Below are 23537 nucleotides of genomic sequence, written 5' to 3' on the forward strand. Positions count from 1 at the left end.
CTGGTAGCTTGAGGGCGGGATGGGGAAATCTCCATAATGAAAGTGTTCATTTGAAATTCTAGGAGTGGGAATTCAGAAGAGTTTTCTTTCCCCTTTGCAGGTGTTGTCCTGTAGAAGACAATCTGCAAAATAATGTAGATATGGAGCTCACTCTGTCTAAGAATAAGTTCTTTGTCGTCTGAATGGAGCCTCTTTTAGTGAGTCAGATAAAGTTAAACTATTGTTTTGCGATGTATTATTTCATACTAGTTTTCATTTTTATTTCTACATATACTTTTTGTTTTATGTAGTTAGTGATGTTTTGTGGGATTTTTATACACTTGTCTTAGCTTTGTGACATATTATCACAAGGCACTTTAAGCAATTAAAGTAAAAATGCCCAAAATGTGTTGCTTTCCGTAATTGGGTTCTAGAAAATAGCAAAGCATTGGAAGCAGAGGGCAAAATTCTGCCCTCAGGTTCATCTGTATCACTCTCATTGACGTCAGAGTTATTTGCATTTATATATCTGAGAGCAAACTTTCTCCCCAAGTGTTACATGCGGAAATATGCCTCCTAAGTTTAAGAAAGTCTATGTTGAGTGTTCCCTTAATTGTGCATTTAACTAGATATTGACACTGCCAGCCCCAGCCCACTTTTTTACACTTTTACTTAGGGATGCAATTGATTTCATGCTGTTTGGCAACATGTGGAAAATGTTGAAGTGCAATTTTCGCTTGCAACTTAGGCCTTGATCCTGCAAACACATGCATGCTTAACTTTAAAGTGTTTGCAGGAGCCCCCCGTTTGTATGGACACTCTTTAATCAGTTTAGGAATGACTAAAGCTGATTCATCTTAATTCAGTAACAAATTTAAGCGTGTCATTAGGCTGATTTAACTACATTGATTTAGGAACCCCGCAAAGAAATTGCACCAATATAAATAAGTTGATTTAGGAAGATATGTCTTTTTTAAAATTTAGCTCTACAGTATATATCCAGCCAGGTTGGATTATAGGCAAATATTTACGTGTAGGTATAAAAGGAGAAAATCCAGATTTTTTTGGGAAAAAAGAATAATATTACATAAGAAACATAAAAAAGGCCCTAGTGGGTCAGACCAATGGTCCAATCTAGCCTAGTTCCCTGTCTTCCGACAATGGTCAATGTCAGGTGCTTCAGAGGGAACGAACAGAACTGGCAATCATCAAGTCATCCATCCCCTGTCATCCACTCCTACCTTCTGGCAATCAGAGGCTAGGGCCATTGAGAGCGTGGGGTTACATCCCTGTCCATCTTGGCTAATAGCCACTGATGGACCCTCCCTGAATTTATCTAGTTCCGTTTTGAACCCCATTATAGTTTTGGCCTTCACAACATCCCCTGGCAACGAGTTCCACAGGTTGACTGTGTGTTTTATTTTTTATTATGTATTGTTTTATACCTATCTGAAAAGAAAGGTAAAACAGACTCCCTAGAGCTGGGGTGATCATGACAAGTTGGCCATTGCTTTCAGCTGTCAGGTTAAATGAATGAAGTGTCTGATAAAAAGTCCCTGTAAACACTGGGGTAGATTATCTTGGGGCAGCCTCTTTGGTTTTTTCAAAGTTCTGGTCAGAATCTGAGGGAGGAGAGAGATCCCAAAGATATAGCACTGAATTAACACAAATTTCTTCTCTCCTGTGTTGTCTATTCTGGATATATGGACAGAAACTGGGGCAGTATGCCTTGTTTTATAAACCCAGTCTTAGCATTGTGCACATATGTATTGAGTCATATGGAACTATGACTGGTCGTAATACTTTTTCCTGTAATTCTTTATCTTTGTGGCTCAGTGAGAGACTTAAAGAAAGTAGCATTGTGGTGGCAATATCTTTAGAGAACTCCACTTCTAAGTAAATAACTTATTTTTACTTAGTTTGCTTGGACTGATTCTTCTGTCCTCAGTGACATCGTAATCATTTTCTCAGGAACCAATTTTGGTGTTATAAAGTATGACCTCAACTGGAGAATAAGCAGTAGAAGCAGTTTAGAAACAACAGTTCTTTAAACCAGAGTTAGGATGCTGTCTTGGTCCAAATGATGAATTCCTAGTAATAAATTAGGAAGAGAAAATAGAAGATGCAGTGTTTTTCACGTGGCATCAGCCAGTCCTTAGACATATTTGCATATAAGAATTTAACATTCAGCGTTCTGTAATAGAATGGTGATGCTGGAACATTCATCATTAGTCCTTTAGTTTGTGCAGTAGGCATGTAAAATTCAGTATGCTTTACTTGCCTGAGACTCATGTCTTAATTCATCTTGTGCTAAGTGGCAGAAAATATTTTCTATACAAAGATCGAGGATCCCTGCTGACGGAGTTTAGTTGCTCCATTTATTACGTTGAGTGGAATGGCTGGTTTGATATACCTTTTAAGTCAGTGTAATGCTGATACATTTTGAAAGGAAATGATTTAGAGATTTTAACTGTATGTTGTTATCTGAATTGTAACAATGCTCACAGCATTGTTTCTTCCTGAGGGAATAACTGAATTTGAAAAAAGGTTATAAACACATAGAAATGTTTCGTGTGTGCTTATGGAGAAAAGAAAAAAAATTAGCTGAACAGGTGGAGGTAGGCTGGAGTGCACAGGAGAGAGTGAGCAGGGCCTCTGCTGCATGCTGCACCCTTTTTGGAAGCCATTCTGCCCTTGTCCCATGGGGTCTGGTCTCCAGGAATATGAGGGAATGGGAAGGGGCAGGGTCTGGAAGCAGCTGTTACACCTGCAGCGCTCCCCTAGTCACCTCTGCTCTGAGCATAATTAAAATGTGCTATTCACCTGCATTAGCCTTTGGGAGGGAGGTGTTGCATAGCCATGTTCATTGTAAGGGTATCTGAGTATAGATTCTCCTGTGGAAAATATCTGCTATCTGGTGTGACCATAGTGAAGAAAAATGATCTTCAGAAGTATTTTTATGAGCTGCTGGGGTCATAATCTCTGGCCATAGTGATACAGCAGCATACCTATAGTATGTGGGGGAACTCCATCATAGGCAAGGGAATCATCCCAAATATGCCTCCAAGTGTATGATGAAGTTTTAACAACGGGCTCCTATGAGCCCCTGAGAGACCACTCCAGTATAGTATTATCCCAGCCATGTCAATGGGATTACTTGTGTATTCAGCTTGCTTCTGTAGGGGGAACAGCATCTGCATCCCCATGTCTGTCTCCTCCGCTTTGAACAGTCCTGGTTGAAAAATATCAGACAATATTTAATATAATATATATAGACATTAAATATTGTATTTTGACATCAAAACAGAGTTTTTGCCTTATTGAAATTAAACAGCTCAATAGTTCTGTATCAAAATTTTTCAACATTTTTCAGAGTAACAGCCGTGTTAGTCTGTATTCGCAAAAAGAAAAGGAGTACTTGTGGCACCTTAGAGACTAACCAATTTATTAGAGCATAAGCTTTCGTGAGCTACAGCTCACTTCCTCAGATGCATATCGTGGAAACTGCAGCAGGCTTTATATATACACAGAGAATATGAAACAATACCTCCTCCCACCCCACTGTCCTGCTGGTAATAGCTTATCTAAAGTGATCATCAGGTGGGCCATTTCCAGCACAAATCCAGGTTTTCTCACCCTCCACCCCCCCACCCCCCCATTTTGTGAATTTGTGTGAGTGAATTTGTGTGTGGGGGGGTGGAGGGTGAGAAAACCTGGATTTGTGCTGGAAATGGCCCACCTGATGATCACTTTAGATAAGCTATTACCAGCAGGACAGTGGGGTGGGAGGAGGTATTGTTTCATATTCTCTGTGTATATATAAAGCCTGCTGCAGTTTCCACGATATGCATCTGAGGAAGTGAGCTGTAGCTCACGAAAGCTTATGCTCTAATAAATTGGTTAGTCTCTAAGGTGCCACAAGTACTCCTTTTCTTCTTTCAACATTTTTGTTTCACAAGGACTTTTGAAATTTTGGCTTTTCATTTAGATTTTGGATGAAAAAAATTGAAATGTTGTAATTTCCTTTGGAATGGAAATTTTGTTTTCCAGCCAGCTCCAGTTATCAGTATGCTGCCATGTTACCGTGTGCTTTATTAACTCCAGTCTTGTAGAAAATTGTCTCCAGAAGCAAAGTTTTAATCAGGGAAGCATGAACTTCACAGCATGGACTTCACAATGGCACCATTTAAAAGTGAATATATTACACACATATCCATAAAGAATAGATGATGATGTCGTGTAGCATTATTTTCTATTAATATCCTTCTCCCTCATTTCCAGCTAATTCTCACATACAGGCCAAATTGTGAATGGCCCATTACAGTTGGCCCATGGTATACAAAATTGCAGTACTTGTGCACAGCAGCTACTCCATGCTAACAACTCCTGGGACACGAGCCACCAGAAAAGGGGTAAGGCAATGGCCCCATCCCCCTCAGCAATGGCTCAGACTCCTAAAGAGTGATGCAGGGAGCAGGCTTTCTCTGTGAATCAGGGAGCTCTGGGAGTCATTATACTTCTCTGAGCGTAGTGTGACTCCATACAACTTCAAACAGAGGGCAATAAATAGCTGCCATAATCATGCCCTAAATAGAAAAGGCAGCTAATTTTTGTAGATTCAATTTTTGATTTCAGTGAGAGCTATGCAGAAGACATTATAAAAAGTAGATGAGTTATATGGTCAACACAAATAGAGAGTGGCTCCATAAATGGCTTCCTCATTATGCCTTTTCAAGATGGTCAGTGCTTTGGAAAAGAGCCTTAATCTATATTTGTGTAATAATACACAGATTCAAAACTAGCTCTTCTACCACAAGGAAGGAGATAATATTATTATTTTATAACATAGGTATTTAGTTGGTGACCTGAGAAGTTTAAAGATAACCCGCAAATATAAACAACTATAAAGATTAGGGTTTTGAGGCTAAGAGACACATTCAGTACATAATTAATTTAAATTAAAAAAATCATCTAAATATTGTAATATTCTTCTCTGTACCACTGGATGCTCCCCTTCCAAGTAATATTTCAGTGTCCATGCTGTGACTTTACACAAGCCACAGAACCCTGTGGGAGCAAAGAGGCAGCCTTCAAAGGTTAGGTAAACTCAAATATTCTGCAAAAATGAATGAATAACTTTTAGGTTTTATTTAAAAATGAAAACTGTCCCAAATTGCTTATTTTTGCAGAAAGTGTGGATTTACCTAATCTCTGTAAGACAAGTCCATGTTCCCAAGGAGTTCTATGTAGTGCAGGTGGCAGTGAAGGGACAGTCTTCTCAACTTTCTTTGTATACTACTTATACTACTCATATAATAGTGCTACCATGTTCCCAGAACTGTTGGATCTCTCTCTAGCAGAGATGGGCTGGGAAGGTAGAGCTCAGATAACACTTTGGAGATAACATTAGTGTTAAGCTATGGTTCAGGTTTTGGATTAGAGGCAAAATCAGGGCTAGGATTTGGATTAGATAGTGCCAAATTCTCATGAGCAAATTTTGGTCCACAACAGGACCAGAAATCTCCTGGGACCAGATGTCTTTACAAGATTTCTTTCATCTTGGGACGAGGTTTCAGCCTCATCCAAACTGAATCTGAAACACTATTACCTTTTGGGGATTTTTTTATTAATGCTGAATCAAAACCATAAGTGTAGGTTCAGATCCAGGGGTTCAGATTTGAAACCCCAGAAATTCTGAGGGTTCAGATTGGAGGTACTGGTTTTAGTCCATCCCTAATCTCTGCTGATCCGGGTATGGAAAAATAATATCTGCTAAGAAAATGTTAACAAGTCTTGTGACAGAGTTGTGTATATATATATATATATACACACCATTCTAAAACCCAAAAGATATCCTTGGAAACCCGCTAAAGTTAATTTCTCTACCTTTTATGTTCTTGAACAAATTTTTGTTGCTGGATAGTGGAAAATTTTAGGGTTTCTACTAGATGACCTTGACAATCACATTAAGAGGCCATCTCCAAAAACATGATCTTGTATATCCTGTCATTAGTTGGACTTTTTTAGTGCTGTGCAAATGATGACGTTTTGGAGGCAACCGGTGAGGTCAATGCCAGAATTATAGCCTGGCTGGTGATATCTTTATGTACTTTCTTTGAGCTTCTTAGGGTTAGCCATCCAATTTGTTTTCATAAAGGTATTTTTTTAATACACAGATATTCTATCAGTTATGCAGGATAGGAAATCTGTGAAGAGCGTACATATTTCATTTTTTGCACTTGTTTCCTGATAAAAAATTGTTGTTTAAAAAAAAAATTATTTATTTTTATATCTAAAGTGAACGCCTCACTCTAGTTGAATCAAGAAACCTCCCCAGTCAAGGCTGTGCATCATTGCAACCCTCCCTGGCCATGGACAGCTGGATGGGATTGCAGTAAAAGGCCATCATGGCTCCTCCTAGCTTGATGTTGAAATAGATGTTGTTTCACAGCAACTTATTCTTTAGAGATTCACCTTTAGAACCTGTCAGAAAATTTCATGTGGGAATTTTCCGATTTTTCCAAATGGAAACATTTTGCTGAGATGACTCAATTAAATGAAGTTCCAATAACGCACTGCCTGGTTTTCTGCCAGCTTTCCTGCCTGGCTCCTTGGCAGCCCACTTGCTGGACTGCCTTGGAAGCAGGGACTGGAGGACTTCCAGGATCTTCTGTTCTGGGGCAGCCCACCAGGTAGACTGCCTCAGAGGTGGAGTTCCATTCCTTTTCAAGGAGAATTTCAAAATTTTAGATTTTTTTTTCCAAATCAGAAGGTGCAAGAACATTGTAATAGACAATTATGGAGTAACTTGTCTACTAGGTTACTCACCCCCATCAGTTAGTAATTGGCTTATATCCTGAAGCATGAAGGCTTATCTCTTGTCTAAAAGGCACAGGATGTTTGATGCATCTTGCCAGTAAAATATATTTAGAGGAGCTTGGAACTTGTACAATATACAGTATCTCTAAAATACATTTGAAATTTTAGGCAGCATTCCCATCTCTAATGGAATGGAGGGTACATTGTTATTTTTATCTCTACTGTACACTATTTCTGCTTACGATTAAACCTTCTTCAGAGTTACTAACCATACATAATACAGCTGCTGAGTAGTGTTGCTGCACTTCAGCATGCTGTATGTAGCTGTATTTCAGTGATGGAATTGGAGCTGGGCAAACACTGCAAAAATATTTTCCTTAAATAACTCTGCACTTTCAGAGAACTGTTTGCAGTCCATCCAGAGGGGCAAAAAGGTTGAAGAAATATAAATAATGAATAAATTTGATGAAATCATTGTGCTGTTGCTGAAAAAGGGGCTCAATTCATTGCATAAATTATTCAGAGTGAATTATTTGTTTGGCTCTGGTTGATATATACTGAATGGGGCAAATTCTGCTAATTTCTGGAGTTATTCCATTGACTTTAATGGTTACAAATTCTACTCAGAGTTTATGGTCTAATTAAGAGAGATTAAACAAGTGAGTGTGACAATTGGAGAGAAGGAGGAAAGAGAAGAAAGGAATGTATAGATTTATTGCAGGTGAAGATTGAGAACTGCTGTTAGTCTCTCACTTTCATGAGCTTTAAATTCGTTCACTTCAAAAAAGAAAATGAATGGAAAAAGTGTACATCATGTACCAAAAGGCTGTTCCGTTTAATTAGAATATTGCAGGTAAGATAAAGCCTGATAGACTAATAAGATAACATGGGCTATGTAGAATTGAGTCTGATGGTAACAGTAACATACTTGTTTATTTATTCAAGGATCAAACAAATGAGCAATGTGTCAGCAAGAAATTGCTTAGTATTTAGAAAAAAATGTAGTATTTAATGGCTTCAGGAACACTGCATGTTTCTAAAATGCCAAATCAGTTTGGAGAGATTAAAAGCCTTCTGGGCATGTCATGATCTCTTTGTAAGACTCACGGCATCACATAGTCTAAGTTGTAAGTAACAAGAAATTTGGCAAAGTATAATTATTTTTAATCAGGGTTCCATAAATAATAAAGATGTTCTGTTTAAAGAAAAGAAGTTAAGAACTCCAATAAGTCTATTTAATCAATTTGCAGTGTAAAAGCATTCCGGTCTCCTGTATAGGCAGTACTTAGCCAGAGGGCTAAATTCGGCTGTTGGGCCTATAATGAGGATCTCAGATAAACAGGCTTCTTTTTTTCCACAAGAATGTGCCCTTTCATCAGTCACATCTTTCAAATCATAAGATGAAAACGTACAAGTTAGTTGGATTTAATCAGGCATATTTGGTAACCTTTTTGTATTTTTTGACCTGTGAGATGGTATATGGATTTGGGGCTCTCTCTGGGTAGGTGATATGCTATATGAATAAGCTGTTGAATCAGACATGTTTATTGTAGGAGAAGCTAGTAGCATAGCCTGTAGTTAAGGTTACCTAACCCTTTCCAGTATAAGACCCTGTTTTTCAGTTGCTTGTTACTTTGCCAAACTTTAACTATTTGGATTAAAACTTTCTATATCTGGTGTCTGCATTGGGATTCATTTTTTCTGGACAGCTTCAGCATCCAAAGTTTTCAGGGGATGAGTCAGGGTTTCCATGGAAAATAGTTTGTGATCTTGTAATTAAGGACTATATCATAATGCACATGTGCAAGGGGCCAAATTAAGGTTGCATAGGCAAGTTTAATTCTGACATTTCAAAATTTTTGAGATTTTGACTTTGTAACCTTAATATTCTTTTATTACAGTTTTTAATGAAAATGCAGCTATTAGTATGATGATTTGATTATGTATTGCCTTATGTTGTTTTATATTTATGTGGTCACAATTGGTTATATTTTTGTACTTATATTTTAAACTTTGTAAAATGTTAATACAAAGGATATAAAAAAATACAAGAAACATTTTCAAAATGATTACAGAATCAAATATCTATCTGAAATACTCTACACAAAATGCATAATCTGATCTGAAAGAATTAGAAAACAAAGCTTTCTCACATTTTACTTATCTATCAACCCCAATGTCCAGTGTGTAGATCCCACCCCTTGAAGATTATAGAAGCTGTTATTTTGAAGACTTTTGGGTGCCAAAACTTCCTCCGTAAAAGGCATATAACCTACATTCTATATCTGTGAATGTCCTCTCCTAAGCCCAATGAAGCATGTACACCTGGCTCCTTGGCACTAACAGAATGGAAACTAAACATTTAAACATGCTCCAGTTAAAATGTTTTGATAACTTTTCTGATCTTCTGAAATCCATCCAGAAGGAACTCAGTTTTTAGTGAAGATAAAACTCTGGGCTTTCAGCAACAAAAGCACAAATCCTTACCACTTGTGCTAAAGTGATAAACTTTACCATCAGTTCTTACCATTGGAGCTATAATGGTAAATTTACTTCACTAACTGCTGGAAAGCAGCAGGCTATTATTTTCTATGTGGGCCAGCTGCTAGAGGGACATATGTCCCCATGACCTTAACCAGTGTATTACATGTACTAACAGATGTAATCCACCTTCATGTTCCCATAGAAGGGATCTGAACTAGTCAGCAGTTAAGATTGGCATTGCCTTTTTCCTCTTTTTCCACAAGGACCTGATTTTCTGCTCCTTGTGGATCTGAGTGGCAACATTAGGGGCCTAGAGGAAAAAAGGATCTTTTATCTCACCATCTGTTGCCAGGTTCCAAAGGGTATTTAAATGACTGAGACTGGCCTGAGCCTCACACATTCCAAACTTGAACCCTCAGCTTAGTCCTCTGAGCAATCACGAAACCACCCTTTGTATTCATTGCAGTAGAGACCTTTGTCTTAAAGTTTATCAGTTTGTACCAACAACAGTCCCTGACTTTGTGGAAACACACTTCGACATTCTACTTGAAACAAGACCTTTCACTACCTTCACTTTCTTGGAACTGCATGATGTCAAGTGGAAGTTTCATTCCTAAGATGTTAGAAGAATGATTAAGTACTAGCTCAAAAGGATAAGTCCTTCCAGAAAATGAGGATGATTTTTGTTCTCTATGGCAGGCACAGAAGTCTCAAAGTCTCTAAAGCTGGCATATTTGATTGGGTCAAGTTCTGATATAAATAGACTGGATAAATAGAAATCGTATAATTAAGATATGCTCTACAAGATACATAGCAACAACGTGCACATCTCATGTAGAAACCTTCAAGACCAAATTTTCATTAAGAAAGTTAAAGTATGATTTGTTGGATCCTGAAAGCTTTAGTGTCCTACTAATTCTCTCTCTCTACCTTCCCTGCCCGATGTTGTTCTACTACTGAATGGTTGTGTGGCCTAGGGGGAATAGAGTACAGGACTGGAATTCATAAGTCCATGGGTTCTCTTCCTGATGCTAACTGGCCTGTTGGATGACTTTGCCATTCTGTACCTCAGGGTTCTCTTCTGTAAGATGGGGATAATGGTACTGACTTCCTTTGTAAAGCACTTTTGTGATCTACTGATGAAAAGAGCTATAGAAGAGCAAACTATTGTTTATTATTAATTCCCAGTAGCTGTTCAGATCCAAGACAGTGTCACCTCATCTACCTGGTGGAGGACAAATTACCTAGCAGCCATCTAGATTGATGGACGAGTATAGTATGAGACATATATAGTAACAAAACTGTCCTATGCAAAAGGAGTGCTTTTAAATAAATCATAATAATGTATTAAATGTAAGTTGGCTAACTGTACCGAATATACAGAATATTATTCTTAAGCACTACATGTTGAAACTAAGTCCCAGATCCACAAAGATATTTATATGCCTAATTTCCATTGAAATGAATGAAAACTAGGAGCCTATACTTTTGCAGGTCTGGGCCTAAATTACATGCGTACATTTGGTCAGTTATAGACATGTAAGTTGGGTGCAATTTTCTTGTTGAAAATTTCACTCATCTGTGAACATAATGGAATGAATATTGTCCAGTTGTCTAATGTGATGAAGGACTGCACCTACAGCATTGCAAAACTTGCTTTTGAATGTGGAGTGTCACAAGCTAACATCCTGGGCTCTAGATTCAAAAGGAATGTAGGTATGATGGCACTGAGCATTACCATGCCTAGCTGTTAGGTGCTTAGAAAATCACTGGGATTCACAAAGCCTGAGTTTGGCACATAGACTGCCCATACAGTGAACGGGGAGATATAGGCACCTCAGAATAGGATTCCAAAAGCCAGCATGCTATGTGGCTCCTTGCGTAAACTAGCCAATGGGAGATGCTAAAGTAAGGGGTATGTACTAATTCCTGCTCTTGTCTTGGAGATAGTTGCTTAAATCTGGGCTGCTGGGAGGCTCCACATTCTGCATGGGATTCTCAGATGCAAACCCTCTCTTGGCATTAGGTGTCCATGACATTTTAGCAAGAAGGCTGGCAGGGGTTGGGGAGGAAGACCTCCCTCAGAACTTTTAGCCCAGTGATTAAGGTACTCATCTAGATGCTGGAGACCTCTGGTTCATGTCCTCCTCTGCATCTGATCAGACAAAGGGATTTGAACTGGGATCTGAACCTCTGGGCTATAGGATAGTCTGATGTGGGGAATCCCTCAGTCTCTCCTGTTGTGCCTGTGTTCCTGTTGTGTGTGTTCCATTGTGGATAACTCATGAAAGAATATTGGGTGAGAGAAGAGAGTGTGCATGTAAGCGTGAGAATGAGTCTATAGTCTGGTGGTTGGAGCATTCATGTGGGGGATCCAGCTCCTCTCCTCTAATGACTTATGTTTTTAATTATTTAGCCACAGTGGAAAAGCTTCAACGGGAGAAACTGGGGGAGTCCCCTCATTAAAACATCCTAGAGCCCAGTGACTTGGGCATTCACGTGAGAGGTGGCAGATCCCAGTTCAAATGCCTTCTCCCTCTGAGGTGGAGTGGGTGGTCTCCCACATTCAATGTGAGTACCCTAACCGGTGGTCTAAAAGTTATAAGGGAGATGCTCCTTCTCTCCTCCCACCAGCTGCTGCTTTGGGTAAGCTCGCCTATAGGGGCCCCAGCCTGTGGGCAAGCTCTGAACACCCTTTCCACATTGGGTCTGGCAGGCAAGAGAGACGGAAGGACACCTATCTTCTCCTGGTTCATGCATCACACTGGGGCTTAGGCATCCAAACTTCTGGCATGGGGCTGCAGTGTACACGCTCAGAGGAAGAACCGTAGGTGCCTAGGCAACTTGCACTGCAAAAATATAGTCTCTGGGCATTTTTAGGCCCCTACAGGTTTTGGAAGTGGCTGAGTGAGGGTTTTGTGAATTCTAGTGGGGCCTGATTCTGGAATTTAGACACCTAAGTGGCAGGTAGGTGCCTATGTCCTTTGGTAAATCAATCCCCAATTTCCTGTTCTGCAGCATATTTTTTAAATATAAAGAATTATTGAAAAGCATGTTTATTACTAATGCATGACTTAGCATGATCTGATGTATTGTTTTTCTCTTGTATTTTTGTAGCCATCATGTATGTAATGGGAGCACTTGGTCCTGCCGCAGGTTATTTACTAGGAGGAGTTCTTATTGGTTTTTATGTTGATCCTAGAACAACTGTTTATATTGACCAGAGTGACCCTCGATTCATTGGAAACTGGTAAGAATCAACTGTTTTTCAACACTGACTATGAGTTATCAGTGGTACAGGTCCCAATCATTCGTTGGGAAATATGAGATATCTCGACTGCCTGTTGAAATATGTAGAAAGGAAGCCAGGAGAGAGACCGTAGCTAACAGTTACTGGATCGCCGTAGGATTCAGCAGTACAGACCTAGCAGGCAGGAAAGGTTTGCTATTGACAGACACAAACACATACTATTAAATGGATACAATGACACCATCTTCCTACTGCTGCAGGACTCCTTTTGATTGGTGCTCTGCATATGGTACAGGAAAGGTGGGATGAAATACCAGTACTATATAGCACAGCAGCAGCATATCTAGATGTATGGGGTCACTGCTCTCACACCGAGGCAGGATCATGTGGTGATCCAGAGCAGTGCTCTGCCCAGGGAAAAAATAATAGGATCACTTCAAAACATACCAGCCCCATGTGCTCTTGTGAATTGTGCAGATGTGAGTAAAATAGGTATTTTTGTATTAGAACATCTTATTGAATAATTTATTTGTATATTAAAATTAATTATACATTTAAAACTGTGCTAAAGACATTCTCCAACCATTAAGTACTGTACTGTTACACCTCTCAGCTCTTGTATCTCATATGACTGAGGGTATGTCTACACTAGAGTTGGAAGGTGTAAATTCCAACTCAAGGAGACATACGTGGGCTAGGTCTGATAGAGCTAGAGCACTAAAAATAGAAGTCTAGTTGCAACAGCATGAGCAGCTAGCTGACCCAAATATGGAGAGGATTGTACTAGCCCCTCCTGCTGCTTGTACCACTCTGACTACACTCTATCTTTAGCAAGCTAACTCAATCTGAGTTAGTGCAGGTATGTCTCAAGCTGGAATTTACACCTTCTAGCGCTAGTACAGACATACTCTTAGTTTGTAACTGGCTGGAACTCACAGAACTAAAGATACAAATCATTAAAATCATTCACCAACAATTGGTGGGTACTTAGCTGCTGCTGCGGTATAACAGTTGTCATGATTATGGAATATGTCTGGGAACATAATGACTTGGTGAGCATGTGGGATTTCCTTGGAAATGCCACCATGAGCAGTCAGGTTCTGAAGCGAGTGTATCAGGCTTTGGCTGGCCTTCCCAAAGCAGTTCATAAGTCTGACTTGAAATTGTCATGAAGGCCTCAAATAAGTGGTCTTTGAAGATTTTGTAGTCCATTATTTCACATGGGAGTATACACTTCGCATCTGAGCAACTGGTTTCCTTGCTGGTTCAGTTCAGTAGATACTGCAGTATCTTTGAATCATTTTGTTGGTTCATATAAGTTAGAGATGAAGTGGCATGCCTATGTTTTACTGTTGCCAGATCCTTGATGCAGTTCCTCTCTGATTCTCAGCTCCAACTTGGAGGTTTAGATTCATAGATTTATAGATACTAAGGTCAGAAGGGACCATTATGATCATCTAGTCTGACCTCCTGCACAACGCAGGCCACAGAATCTCACCCACCCACTCCTGCGAAAAACCTCACCTATGTCTGAGCTATTGAAGTCCTCAAATTGTGGTTTAAAGACTTCAAGGAGCAGAGAATCCTCCAGCAAGTGACCCGTGCTCCATGCTAGAGAGGAAGGCGAAAAACCTCCAGGGCCTCTTCCAATTTGCCCTGGAGGAAAATTCCTTCCTGACCCCAAATATGGCGATCATCTAAACCCTGAGCATATGGGCAAGATTCACCAGCCAGATACTACAGAAAATTCTTTCCTGGGTAACTCAGATCCCACCCCATCTAATATCCCATCACAGGCCATTAGGCCTATTTACCATGAATATTTAAAGATCAATTAATTACCAAAATCATGTTATCCCATCATACCATCTCCTCCATAAACTTATCGAGTTTACTCTTAAAGCCAGATAGATTTTTTTGCCCCCACTGCTTCCCTTGGAAGGCTATTCCTTCTGGCTCAGGTCAAAGCCTCAGCCAATAGATCAACAACTCTCAAATGTCCTCAGCATCAGTCTTGGACTTCCTGAGATCTATTCTCACTACAAACACTATGTCACCATTTCCAGCAGGCCAAACCAAGTTGGAGCTGTGGTACAACCTGGTTAATACTTTCTGCTATATGACTGTAGCCATATCTTGGGTGTGTATATACCTAATTCTGACAACCCCTTCCTCCACAAATTAGTCTTGAAATTATTCCTTCTCTGGAATGTAGTAAAGCCCTTAGAAGATCCATTCAGGTTTTTTGTTTTATTAGTTTAAATCCAGTGAAACAATGTTCAAGACAATGATCTTTAAATGGCTGTTAGACTGAATTTTCACTGTAGTGGACTAGAAATCCATACTCCTGAGTTCTATGTCAGTCATTCACTGTGTGACCTTGGGCTTAACCAGTCTGTCTTAGTTTTACTATTTACTTACTTCACAGAGGTGTTCTCTGGGTTAATTTTGTGATCAAAAAGTGCTTTGAGATATTGAGTAAAAGGCATAAGTGCAAAATATGTTTAATTCTTAGCAATTCTTCAGGGCATGTTGAAGCTTATTTGGCCAGAGATATGTCAGAAATGATAGTGAGCCTCAGATTAGTACTTGTCAAATGATTTGCTGGGCATCCAAATGGGTGTATCTGTACTGTATAGTTTTCCAAAGTGGGGCATCATGTATCCACATTAGGCTTATATGTATTATGAAATCTGTTTTTGAGTTGAGTGGAGATTTACTCTGTCTGCCCTGTAGGTGTATATTTTTAAAGAGAAATTTCTATATTAGTTTTTCTGTGTTATCTATTTGTTGACAGGTATCTTTTTCCCAACTATGTGAAAGAAAGTTTTTTTTCTTATTAATGTTGCATTCCATGCCTGTTGCACTGGAATGTTGTTAATATCCGTTCTCCTTTTTTTCTATAACCGTTTTTTTCATTTCCTATTTCTATTCTGAAACATCCCTAGAACATTTTGGTTTCCAATAGTAGGATCTGTCAAAATTACTTACCCTGGACAAGAGAGAGATATTTTCAGAGGGAAATAATTTTAATAGGCTCTCATTCGTCCACCCATTTTACCTACAGAGATGGGGATATTTTGTTATGTCTTTTGTGTTACCATTTTGATGTTAAAAGGAACTGACGTGTAGGGTAAGTATTACATCTATCAGCAGGTATGCTCAAGTCATCCACTGGTGCGGAGGCTTAATGGCTTAAAATATTCAGTTATGAGAGTTCCATCCAAGCCACTTGTTGGAAGCATGAACAAAAGAGCAAAGAGGTATTATAATTATAGAATATGAATTACTGGTAAGTAATGTTCCACAGAACAGGCATAGCATGGACAGCAGCACTGAAATGTCTTCCATATTATTTCACCAATGTGCCTTAATTCTGACCTGGTACCACTTTGAGCAAGAGTGTGTTTCTTTCTACATGCCCATTCATTATTTGGTTGATCCGATGAGACTGCCAAAACATGTGCCATTTGTGATGGTGAAATTGGACTAGGTCACTACTGTTTAGTGCCAAATTTGAACCAAAAATGACATAGAAGTAAAAGGCCAATCCCATATGATCCACCTAGTCCTTCCAGGAACTGCCTAAATCAGTACATAATCCTTAATAAGTAGATTTCCATCTCCAGTCTATCTTGATCTGTTCATGGTATTGCAGATTAGCTGTTTTTCACCCCTTAAATACTGATTCAGGAATATTCCTGTTCAGGACCAGAGGCTGGTCTTTGAACTTTGGCTTCACAAGCTTCTTGACATTTGATTAAGTTTAAATAAACTTCTGTCCTGAAGCATTTACTGAAGTAATTTGCGTTCCAACTTATCCACTGTAGAGAAACACTATTGAAAAAGTAGCTGGCAAATTATTATAAGAGTCTGTAAAAGAATTTGGCCAGCTAGTATTAGGCAATTGTTTCTGAGCAATGTGTGTTTGGTTCTTGATTCTGAACCACTAAAATTAATGGGTGTTTTAAAAACGGACTTTAATGGTGCAGGATCATGTGCTCGTTCCTTTGACACATTCATTAGTCCAGTTGCAGGGAGATCCAAAATGTAGCCATCCATGCCACTAACATCTATTTTATGGGGGTCCAGAAATTTCCCCCAAGGAGGGGAGTGTCATTTGGGCAGATTTTATTTGATTGATTTTCATCTCAAAATTCTAAGCGTTTTGCAGTCCTTATTTCTGAGGTTTGATATTTTTTTTCCAAAGTAGCGATACATTTTAAGATAAGGTTGAAGTTTAAGAAGAGTCACATTTGGGACCTGGCAACCTCAACCGTGTCCCTTGAAGTAATGTACTGTCTGATTGTCTTTCTTTGCTTGTGTTAGAACTGTGAAGTGCCTAAATCCACTTGTCACAGAAACCTAGGGGAAATTATATTAATAATCAAAATAATAATAAGTATGAAGATAATATTGCAGAGTAAATGTAACTATAGGGAGAAAGTGTTGGTTGCCGTGGGTTCTGTTTTTTATTAGAAAAAACAACAACCCTTCCTTTCTTCCTTACAAACATATCTTATGCAGAAATGTAATTTGGTTTAGACATTATGAGGTCAACTGAATCCAGTAAGAGCCCTTCTGAGGACATCTACTGTTCTAACTCTTCATCTGAATTTCAGTAGAAATTCATTTTGCTCAGCTTATTGAATTCTGGGTCGTTTTAATACATCTTTGTAAAATGCATTGAATAAGTTTGATCTTCTAATGCTGCCTTTCATTGTCTGTTCCACGTAAGAAGTTGAAAGGAATTTCTTCTGCACTGTCTGGATCTTTCCTAGCTTCCATTACTTTTGTTTGACCCTAGTACTTGTTAAGATACCTTTTGAGGTGTGCCCCATATCTTTATCCTTCAAAACACTAAAAAATTTTCTATCTCCTGTGTTCTAATTAATGTAAATGTCATTTGCCTATTCATAGATATTTAGGTCAGAAGGGACCTATTCGTTCCTCATTGTTAATATTGAAACTTCTTATCTCTTTAGTCTGTTGTCCAATTCTTTGATATCTATCATGTAAGTACAAGATTACGTACAATGCTGCAGTTGTGTCATCTCTAGCACTTAGTATTTTGCCCACAGACGACTGGTGCCTCATGTGATACAGCATGGCCAGAGGGCAGCAGGAGAGTGTTTTTTTGTTTTTTGTTTTGGAAGCAGAAAAAAATTTTATTTGTGTAACACTTACAAAGAATCACCAAAGAGAATAAAGCAAATTATGCAACAAAACAAAAGCAAACACAAGGTATAACACAGCAGCCTTCAAGAGGGAGAAGTGTTCAGGCTAGCCTGGGCCCAGAGCGGGCGGGCTTCCTCGACACTCGTGGTCTTCCACCCCCTCGAGTTATCTAGTGCCACGCCCAGTGTCAACCGATTATTCCTCTCCTGAGAGTGCCCGACAAGATGGGCACGACTGCGGGGTGGGCGGTTTGGGGTGGGGGGGAGCTGTACACCCACGTGTTATAGGACCCTTCCTAGGTGACAGTGATGACGGCATCCACAGCGGCAGGGGCTGGGGCCTCTTGCTCTTCCCCTCAATCAAAGGGTCAGGCGGAGGGAACCCGACGGGCTCACCAAGCAGAGAACCTCGGACAGCGCCCACCACTCCTCAAAGGCGTCAAGGGAGTCGGTGGATGCCGCCCAGGGGAACTCCGCCCGGATACATGAATGTACTGAGGATCGGAAAACGGCCTTACAATCGCAGGATGCTTCATGAGCCAACCTCCCCTCTCTGGTTTTATAAATGGCTGTTTTAGCTTGGGCTAGGAGGAGGTTAACTAGGAGATCTCGCTATTTTGTGGGGCCACAGATGGGGAGTGTATAGATAAAAAGGTGAGGGGAAAAATGTAGCCAAAAGCGTAATAAAATATTTGTGAGGAGCCAGAAAAGGGGCTGCAATCTGGCACACTCTAAATATACGTGCGCCAGGGTTTCCCTCACGTTGCAAAAAAGGCAAGTATCCGGGATGGGGGTGAAACGCATAAAAAACACGCCCGTGCTCACAACTCCATGAAGGAGCCGCCAACTAATGTCCCCGACGGGCCTCGGGACCAAGGTGGAATACAGGCTAGCCCACCGGGGCCAGCAGGAGAGTGTTTTTTTTTTTTTTTTTTTTTTTGAAGCAGAAAAGAATTTTATTTGTGTAACACTTACAAAAAATCACCAAAGAGGATAAAGCAAAACTATGCAACAAAACAAGAGCAAACAGAAGGTATAACACAGCAGCCTTCAAGAGGGAGAAGTGTTCAGGCTAGCCTGGGCCCAGAGTGGGGGGGCTTCCTCGACATTTGTGGTCTTCCACCCTCCTGAGTTACCTGGTGGCCTAGAGCGGGGGGGCTTCCTCGACACTCGTGGTCTTCCACCCCCTCGAGTTACCTAGTGCCATGCCCAGTGTCACCAATTATTCCTCTCCTGAGAGTGCCCGAAAAGATGGGCGCAGCTGCGGGGTGGGCGGTTTGGGGTGGGGAGGAGTATACCCACGTGTTATAGGACCCCTCCTAGGTGACAATGATGATGGTATCCACAGCGGCAACGGCTGGGGTTGGGGTCTCTTGCACTTCCCCTCAATCAAAGGGTCAGGCGGAGGGAACCAGACGGGGTCACCGAGCAAAGAACATCAGACAGTGCCCACCACTCCTCGAAGGTGTCAAAGGAGTCGGTGGACACCGCCCAGAGGAACTCTGCCCGGATACGTGAATGTACTGAGGATCGGAAAACGGCCCTACAATCGCAGGACGCTTCATTAGCCAATCTCCCCTCTCTGGTTTTATAAACGGCTGTTTTAGCTAGGGCTAGGAGGTTAACCAGGAGATCTCGCGATTTTGTGGGGCCACGGATGGGGAGTGTGTAGATAAAAAGGTGAGGGGAAAAGTGGAGCCAAAAGCATAATAAAATATTTGTGAGGAGCCGAAAAAGGGGCTGCAGTCTGGCACACTCTAAATATACGTGTGCCAGGGTTTCCCTCACATTGCAAAAAGGGCAAGTATCCGGGATGGGGATGAACCGTGTCAAAAACATGCCCGTGCTCACAGCTCCGTGAAGGAGCCGCCAACTAATGTCCCCGATGGGCCTTGGGACCAAGGTGGAATACAGGCTGGCCCACCGGGGCCAGCAGGAGAGTGTTAGAAGGGAGCCTTATGCCCTGTAGAGGGAAGAAAGTTTGCTATAGTTTAATTAAAGCACCTGAAGCCAGTTAGAGCACCTGAAGCCAGTCACCTGATAAAACCCCCCTGCTTTAATCAGACAAGGGAAGGAGTTGAAGCAGAGTGGATTGGTGTTGGAGTAGAGAGCAGTTTGGAGGAGTTGAAGCAGAGTGGATTGGTGTTGGAGCAGAGAGCAGTTTGGAGGGAAGCAGAGGAGATTTGAAGAAGTGCTGTGGTGGGCTAAGAAGACCAAGACCCTAGGTAAAGGGACACCTAGTTTGTGCAGGAAGGGAAGTAGGCCAGGTGTAGGAACCGCTCGTTCAAGTGGTTTACCGTTATCCCTAGGGCCCCTGGGCTGGGACCCGGAGTATAGGGTGGGCCTGGGTCCTTCCCTCTCCACTCCTCTCCTCTAGGACACTAGTGGGGAAGTTAATACCCCAGTTCAGGAGCAGGAAATGGTGTCCTGAACCCTCCCCAAGAAGAGAAAGCGTGAGACCCATCAAAGTAGTGCTGGCAATTTGCCACACTCCCCATTGATCCCCTTGATCGATGCTTTATGTTTTGGTGGGTATGTCTACACTACAGCTGGAACGAGGTTTTCCAGCGTAAGTGGGTAGATGCACTAGCATCGCTCAAGCTAGCGCACTAAAAATAGCAGTGTAGCCAAGGTAGCAGCTTGGGTTAGCCGCCTGCGTAGGTCCCCAGGGATCCGGCAGGGTCATACTCAGGCAGTTACCCCAAGCTGCGCCCCTGCTACTATTTTTAGGGTGCTAGCTCAAGCAAAGTGAGCACGTGTCTGGGAACCCATGCAGGGAGCCTGTTCCCAGCTGCATGTGGACATGCCCTGAGATCCCAAAAGGAATTATTACTGTATTTTGATGCACTGTACTAATTTATTCTCTGTGTGATAGTGCTTCCTAAAACTCCCATTTCTAATGCAAACTTCTCTATGTATCCTATCAGCTGAAAGGAGTGATTTTCTGTTTACCTACTATCAAAACTACATAGCCAAAACCTGCCATCACTTCATGTTTCCTAGCTATTATGAAAGCTGTCTGCATAGTTTTTAGTGCCTGGCTTGTCCTAGCTCTAACCACTCTTGATCCCATTTTGCATGGCACACAAGTCATCACACATACATGTATGTCAGATTAGGCCCAATTTAAAATTATATCCTGTATTTCTCTGTGCATTGCAAAAGGGGGCCGAATGCTGTTTCCTTTATTCATGTAAATAGTCCTGTTGACTTTTGTGACTATTTTCCTATATGTAGTGTATACTATTCGGTTCAGTGTCTTTATGTGAGTGGTGCTGGGTCCCTAGGTGCAGGTGATGAACAGAGATGTGAAATTCAGCCCTACAAACAGTGATTTGAAGTGCAGGGGCCTGACTCTCTTCTCACACTGGTTTTATGCTGGTGTAACACCATTGATTTCAGTGGATCTGCTCTTCATTTACATCCATGTAAGAGGGATCAGAATCAGGACCAAAGACTTCAGTATTTTTTTGAGACACATGTTTTTAGTAGGTTGGAGCAGTTCTGTTGGGCAAATTGTGGACTCCTTTCTTAAGGCTGGACTTCTTTATGGAAACACCCAGGTAGGGGACAGGAAACTTCACAATCTCCCCCTCCCCTCCTCCCCCCCGAATAAACCAGGAGTCCACAAACCCTTTCCCCTTACTGCAGATCTCTTGAGATGAGGAAGGACCTCAAGAGCTTATCCTATATCCCCTGCTCTGGTGCCATATGGCTACCAGCTGGCAGTGTGGGATTCGCCATCTGGCACCTGTCCCTAAAATCCCTTTTTGAGGAAGATTCCCTGCATGGAGGGCGATCCTGGAGAAAGTTAATAAAGCTTATGGGCTCCAGGCAGTGGCAGGCCTTATAGTGTGGCAGGCAGGGGGTGTAACACCCTCCTCTCTCCCAACCCACTGACTTTTAGGTGTATTTGTGGCGCCTTTTCAAGCCAGTAGGTATAATTGAAAGTGGCACTACTGATGACCCATTGTCCCTCTTGGTTCTGCCACTGCTCAAAACCTGGCTCTGCTACTGGCTCCAGGGAGGATGATCTGCATTCCTGCAGCCATTCACCTCCGTCCTACACACTTGATCCTGCAAGATGCCTTCGTCTGATCCAGGGAATGAGACTGTGCTTTTCTATAAATGCTTGATCATACCTGCTGCCTATGGGAAAGCAGAGATCCATCTGTGCATAAGGGAACCCTGGGCTCGGGTCTCCAAAGGTCCATTTTTTAATCTGGCAAAATCCCATTAATTTCAGTGGGAATTTGCCTGAGTGTGAGCTAAGTAAATCTGAATAAAGAGCATCTCCTCAATATTTGGTACGGTATTGTTGAAAGCAATAAACTCTAGAGAGCACAAAAGTGACATTATTGTCATATCAATTGATACTTTCTAGGTAAATTCTTTTAAAATTAAACTGAATGATGGTGGTGTTCTTAATAGATGCTTCCTTTGATTTCATTTTGCATTCAGTACCCCAGAAGAAGCTTTGTGTTGACTCTTCTGTTCTGTTAATATTTTTATTGGTTTTCCAAACATTCGCGTGAAATACGGTTTTCTATCTAGTTACAGAAAGTGATCGCCACATAGTTTTCTTTGCTATTTTTGTTCCACATAATGCATTAGCTCTCAACTGTTACTCGTATTTCCTCACTTTAGGTGGAGTGGATTCCTCCTTTGTGCCATTGCAATGCTCCTTGTGATATTCCCAATGTTTACTTTCCCAAAAAAGCTCCCACCGCGACATAAAAAGAAGAAGAAAAAGAAGATGAGCTCTGATGACATTTCAAGTGATGATGATGTCATGAAAGAGAAAGCCAACAGCAAAAGACAAGTGGATAGTTCAATTCCTGCTTCTATGGGATTTGGAAAGAATGTTAAAGGTAAAGCATATATATTTTTTTAAAGGAGCACATGTACAATAGGGTTTAAGATCGTACACAGGGCTATATTCTGGACCTGCATGAATTTAACTGAGGGCAGAATTTGGCCATATTATACTTGTTGATATTAAAAAGAGATGGATATTTTTGAGGAGAAAAGTTTTAATAGATGGTCTGTTCTTCTAATTATAAAGCACAGTTACGACTGATATACTGAATGGTGAAAGCACAGTAATATGAATACCTTTTCCTTAAATTATCACAGTGTGTTTAATATTTAGCTGCAGAGAGGTGACACATGTGCTTTGTTTTAACAAATGTCTTCTGTGCTGAGAAAAAAATGAATAGTTTTTTTTCTACAGCTTTTTAGCTTGGCTAAACCATATCTATCTATCTATCTTATTAATTTACTTATTTATATGACCTCCATTATCATAGTATCTGAGTGCCTCACAGTCTTTAATGTAAATATATACATCTTCAGTGAAGCCATATTATTCTCATTGGAATAAAGTGCTCCTCTTACTTGTAATAGTCTGTCAAAAATGGAAAAAGGAATCCTTGCTCATCATCTTTTCTTGTGTTGGGGCAATAAGTTGTGGAATATTTTATTATTCCGTATACATTTTCTGCCAGTTCGATATTAAGTTTCTATGGGTCTACTTTCAGAGTGCTATGTTTTTGTCAGGCTCTGAAATCAGGAAATAATAATAATACTCACTAAAGCAAAGGGATCCACCAGTAATTATATTAGACTTACATTTTATTCAATAACACTATTAGTGTAAAGTCTAAACATTGTTGAAATGTAACTGGAAGAAAGGCAATAGTGTCACTTTTTAAAAAATGCGTGAATTTAGAGCTCGTGAAAGAGAGATTGATAGCATAGGCTTAATTAAGTAAGGCATAACGTGGAGTGGTACAGGACAAGATTTCTGCTACAGTTCTGTGAATCCA

General features: G+C 40.7%; 1 protein-coding gene across 3 annotated transcripts in view; it reads left to right on the plus strand.

Moving 5' to 3' along the window:
• The window catches only part of SLCO5A1 (solute carrier organic anion transporter family member 5A1), a 114395-nt gene that overhangs the window by 39561 nt on the left and 51297 nt on the right, over positions 1-23537 (plus strand). For all 3 annotated transcript variants that reach the window (XM_073329395.1, XM_073329393.1, XM_073329394.1), the window contains exons 3-4: positions 12400-12532; positions 22357-22580. In XM_073329395.1, the coding sequence (XP_073185496.1) occupies positions 12400-12532; positions 22357-22580 (357 nt within the window). The remainder of the gene's footprint in view (positions 1-12399; positions 12533-22356; positions 22581-23537) is intronic.

Source organism: Lepidochelys kempii, chromosome 2 (genome assembly GCF_965140265.1).
Source record: "Lepidochelys kempii isolate rLepKem1 chromosome 2, rLepKem1.hap2, whole genome shotgun sequence".
Classification (NCBI taxonomy): Eukaryota; Metazoa; Chordata; order Testudines; family Cheloniidae; genus Lepidochelys; species Lepidochelys kempii.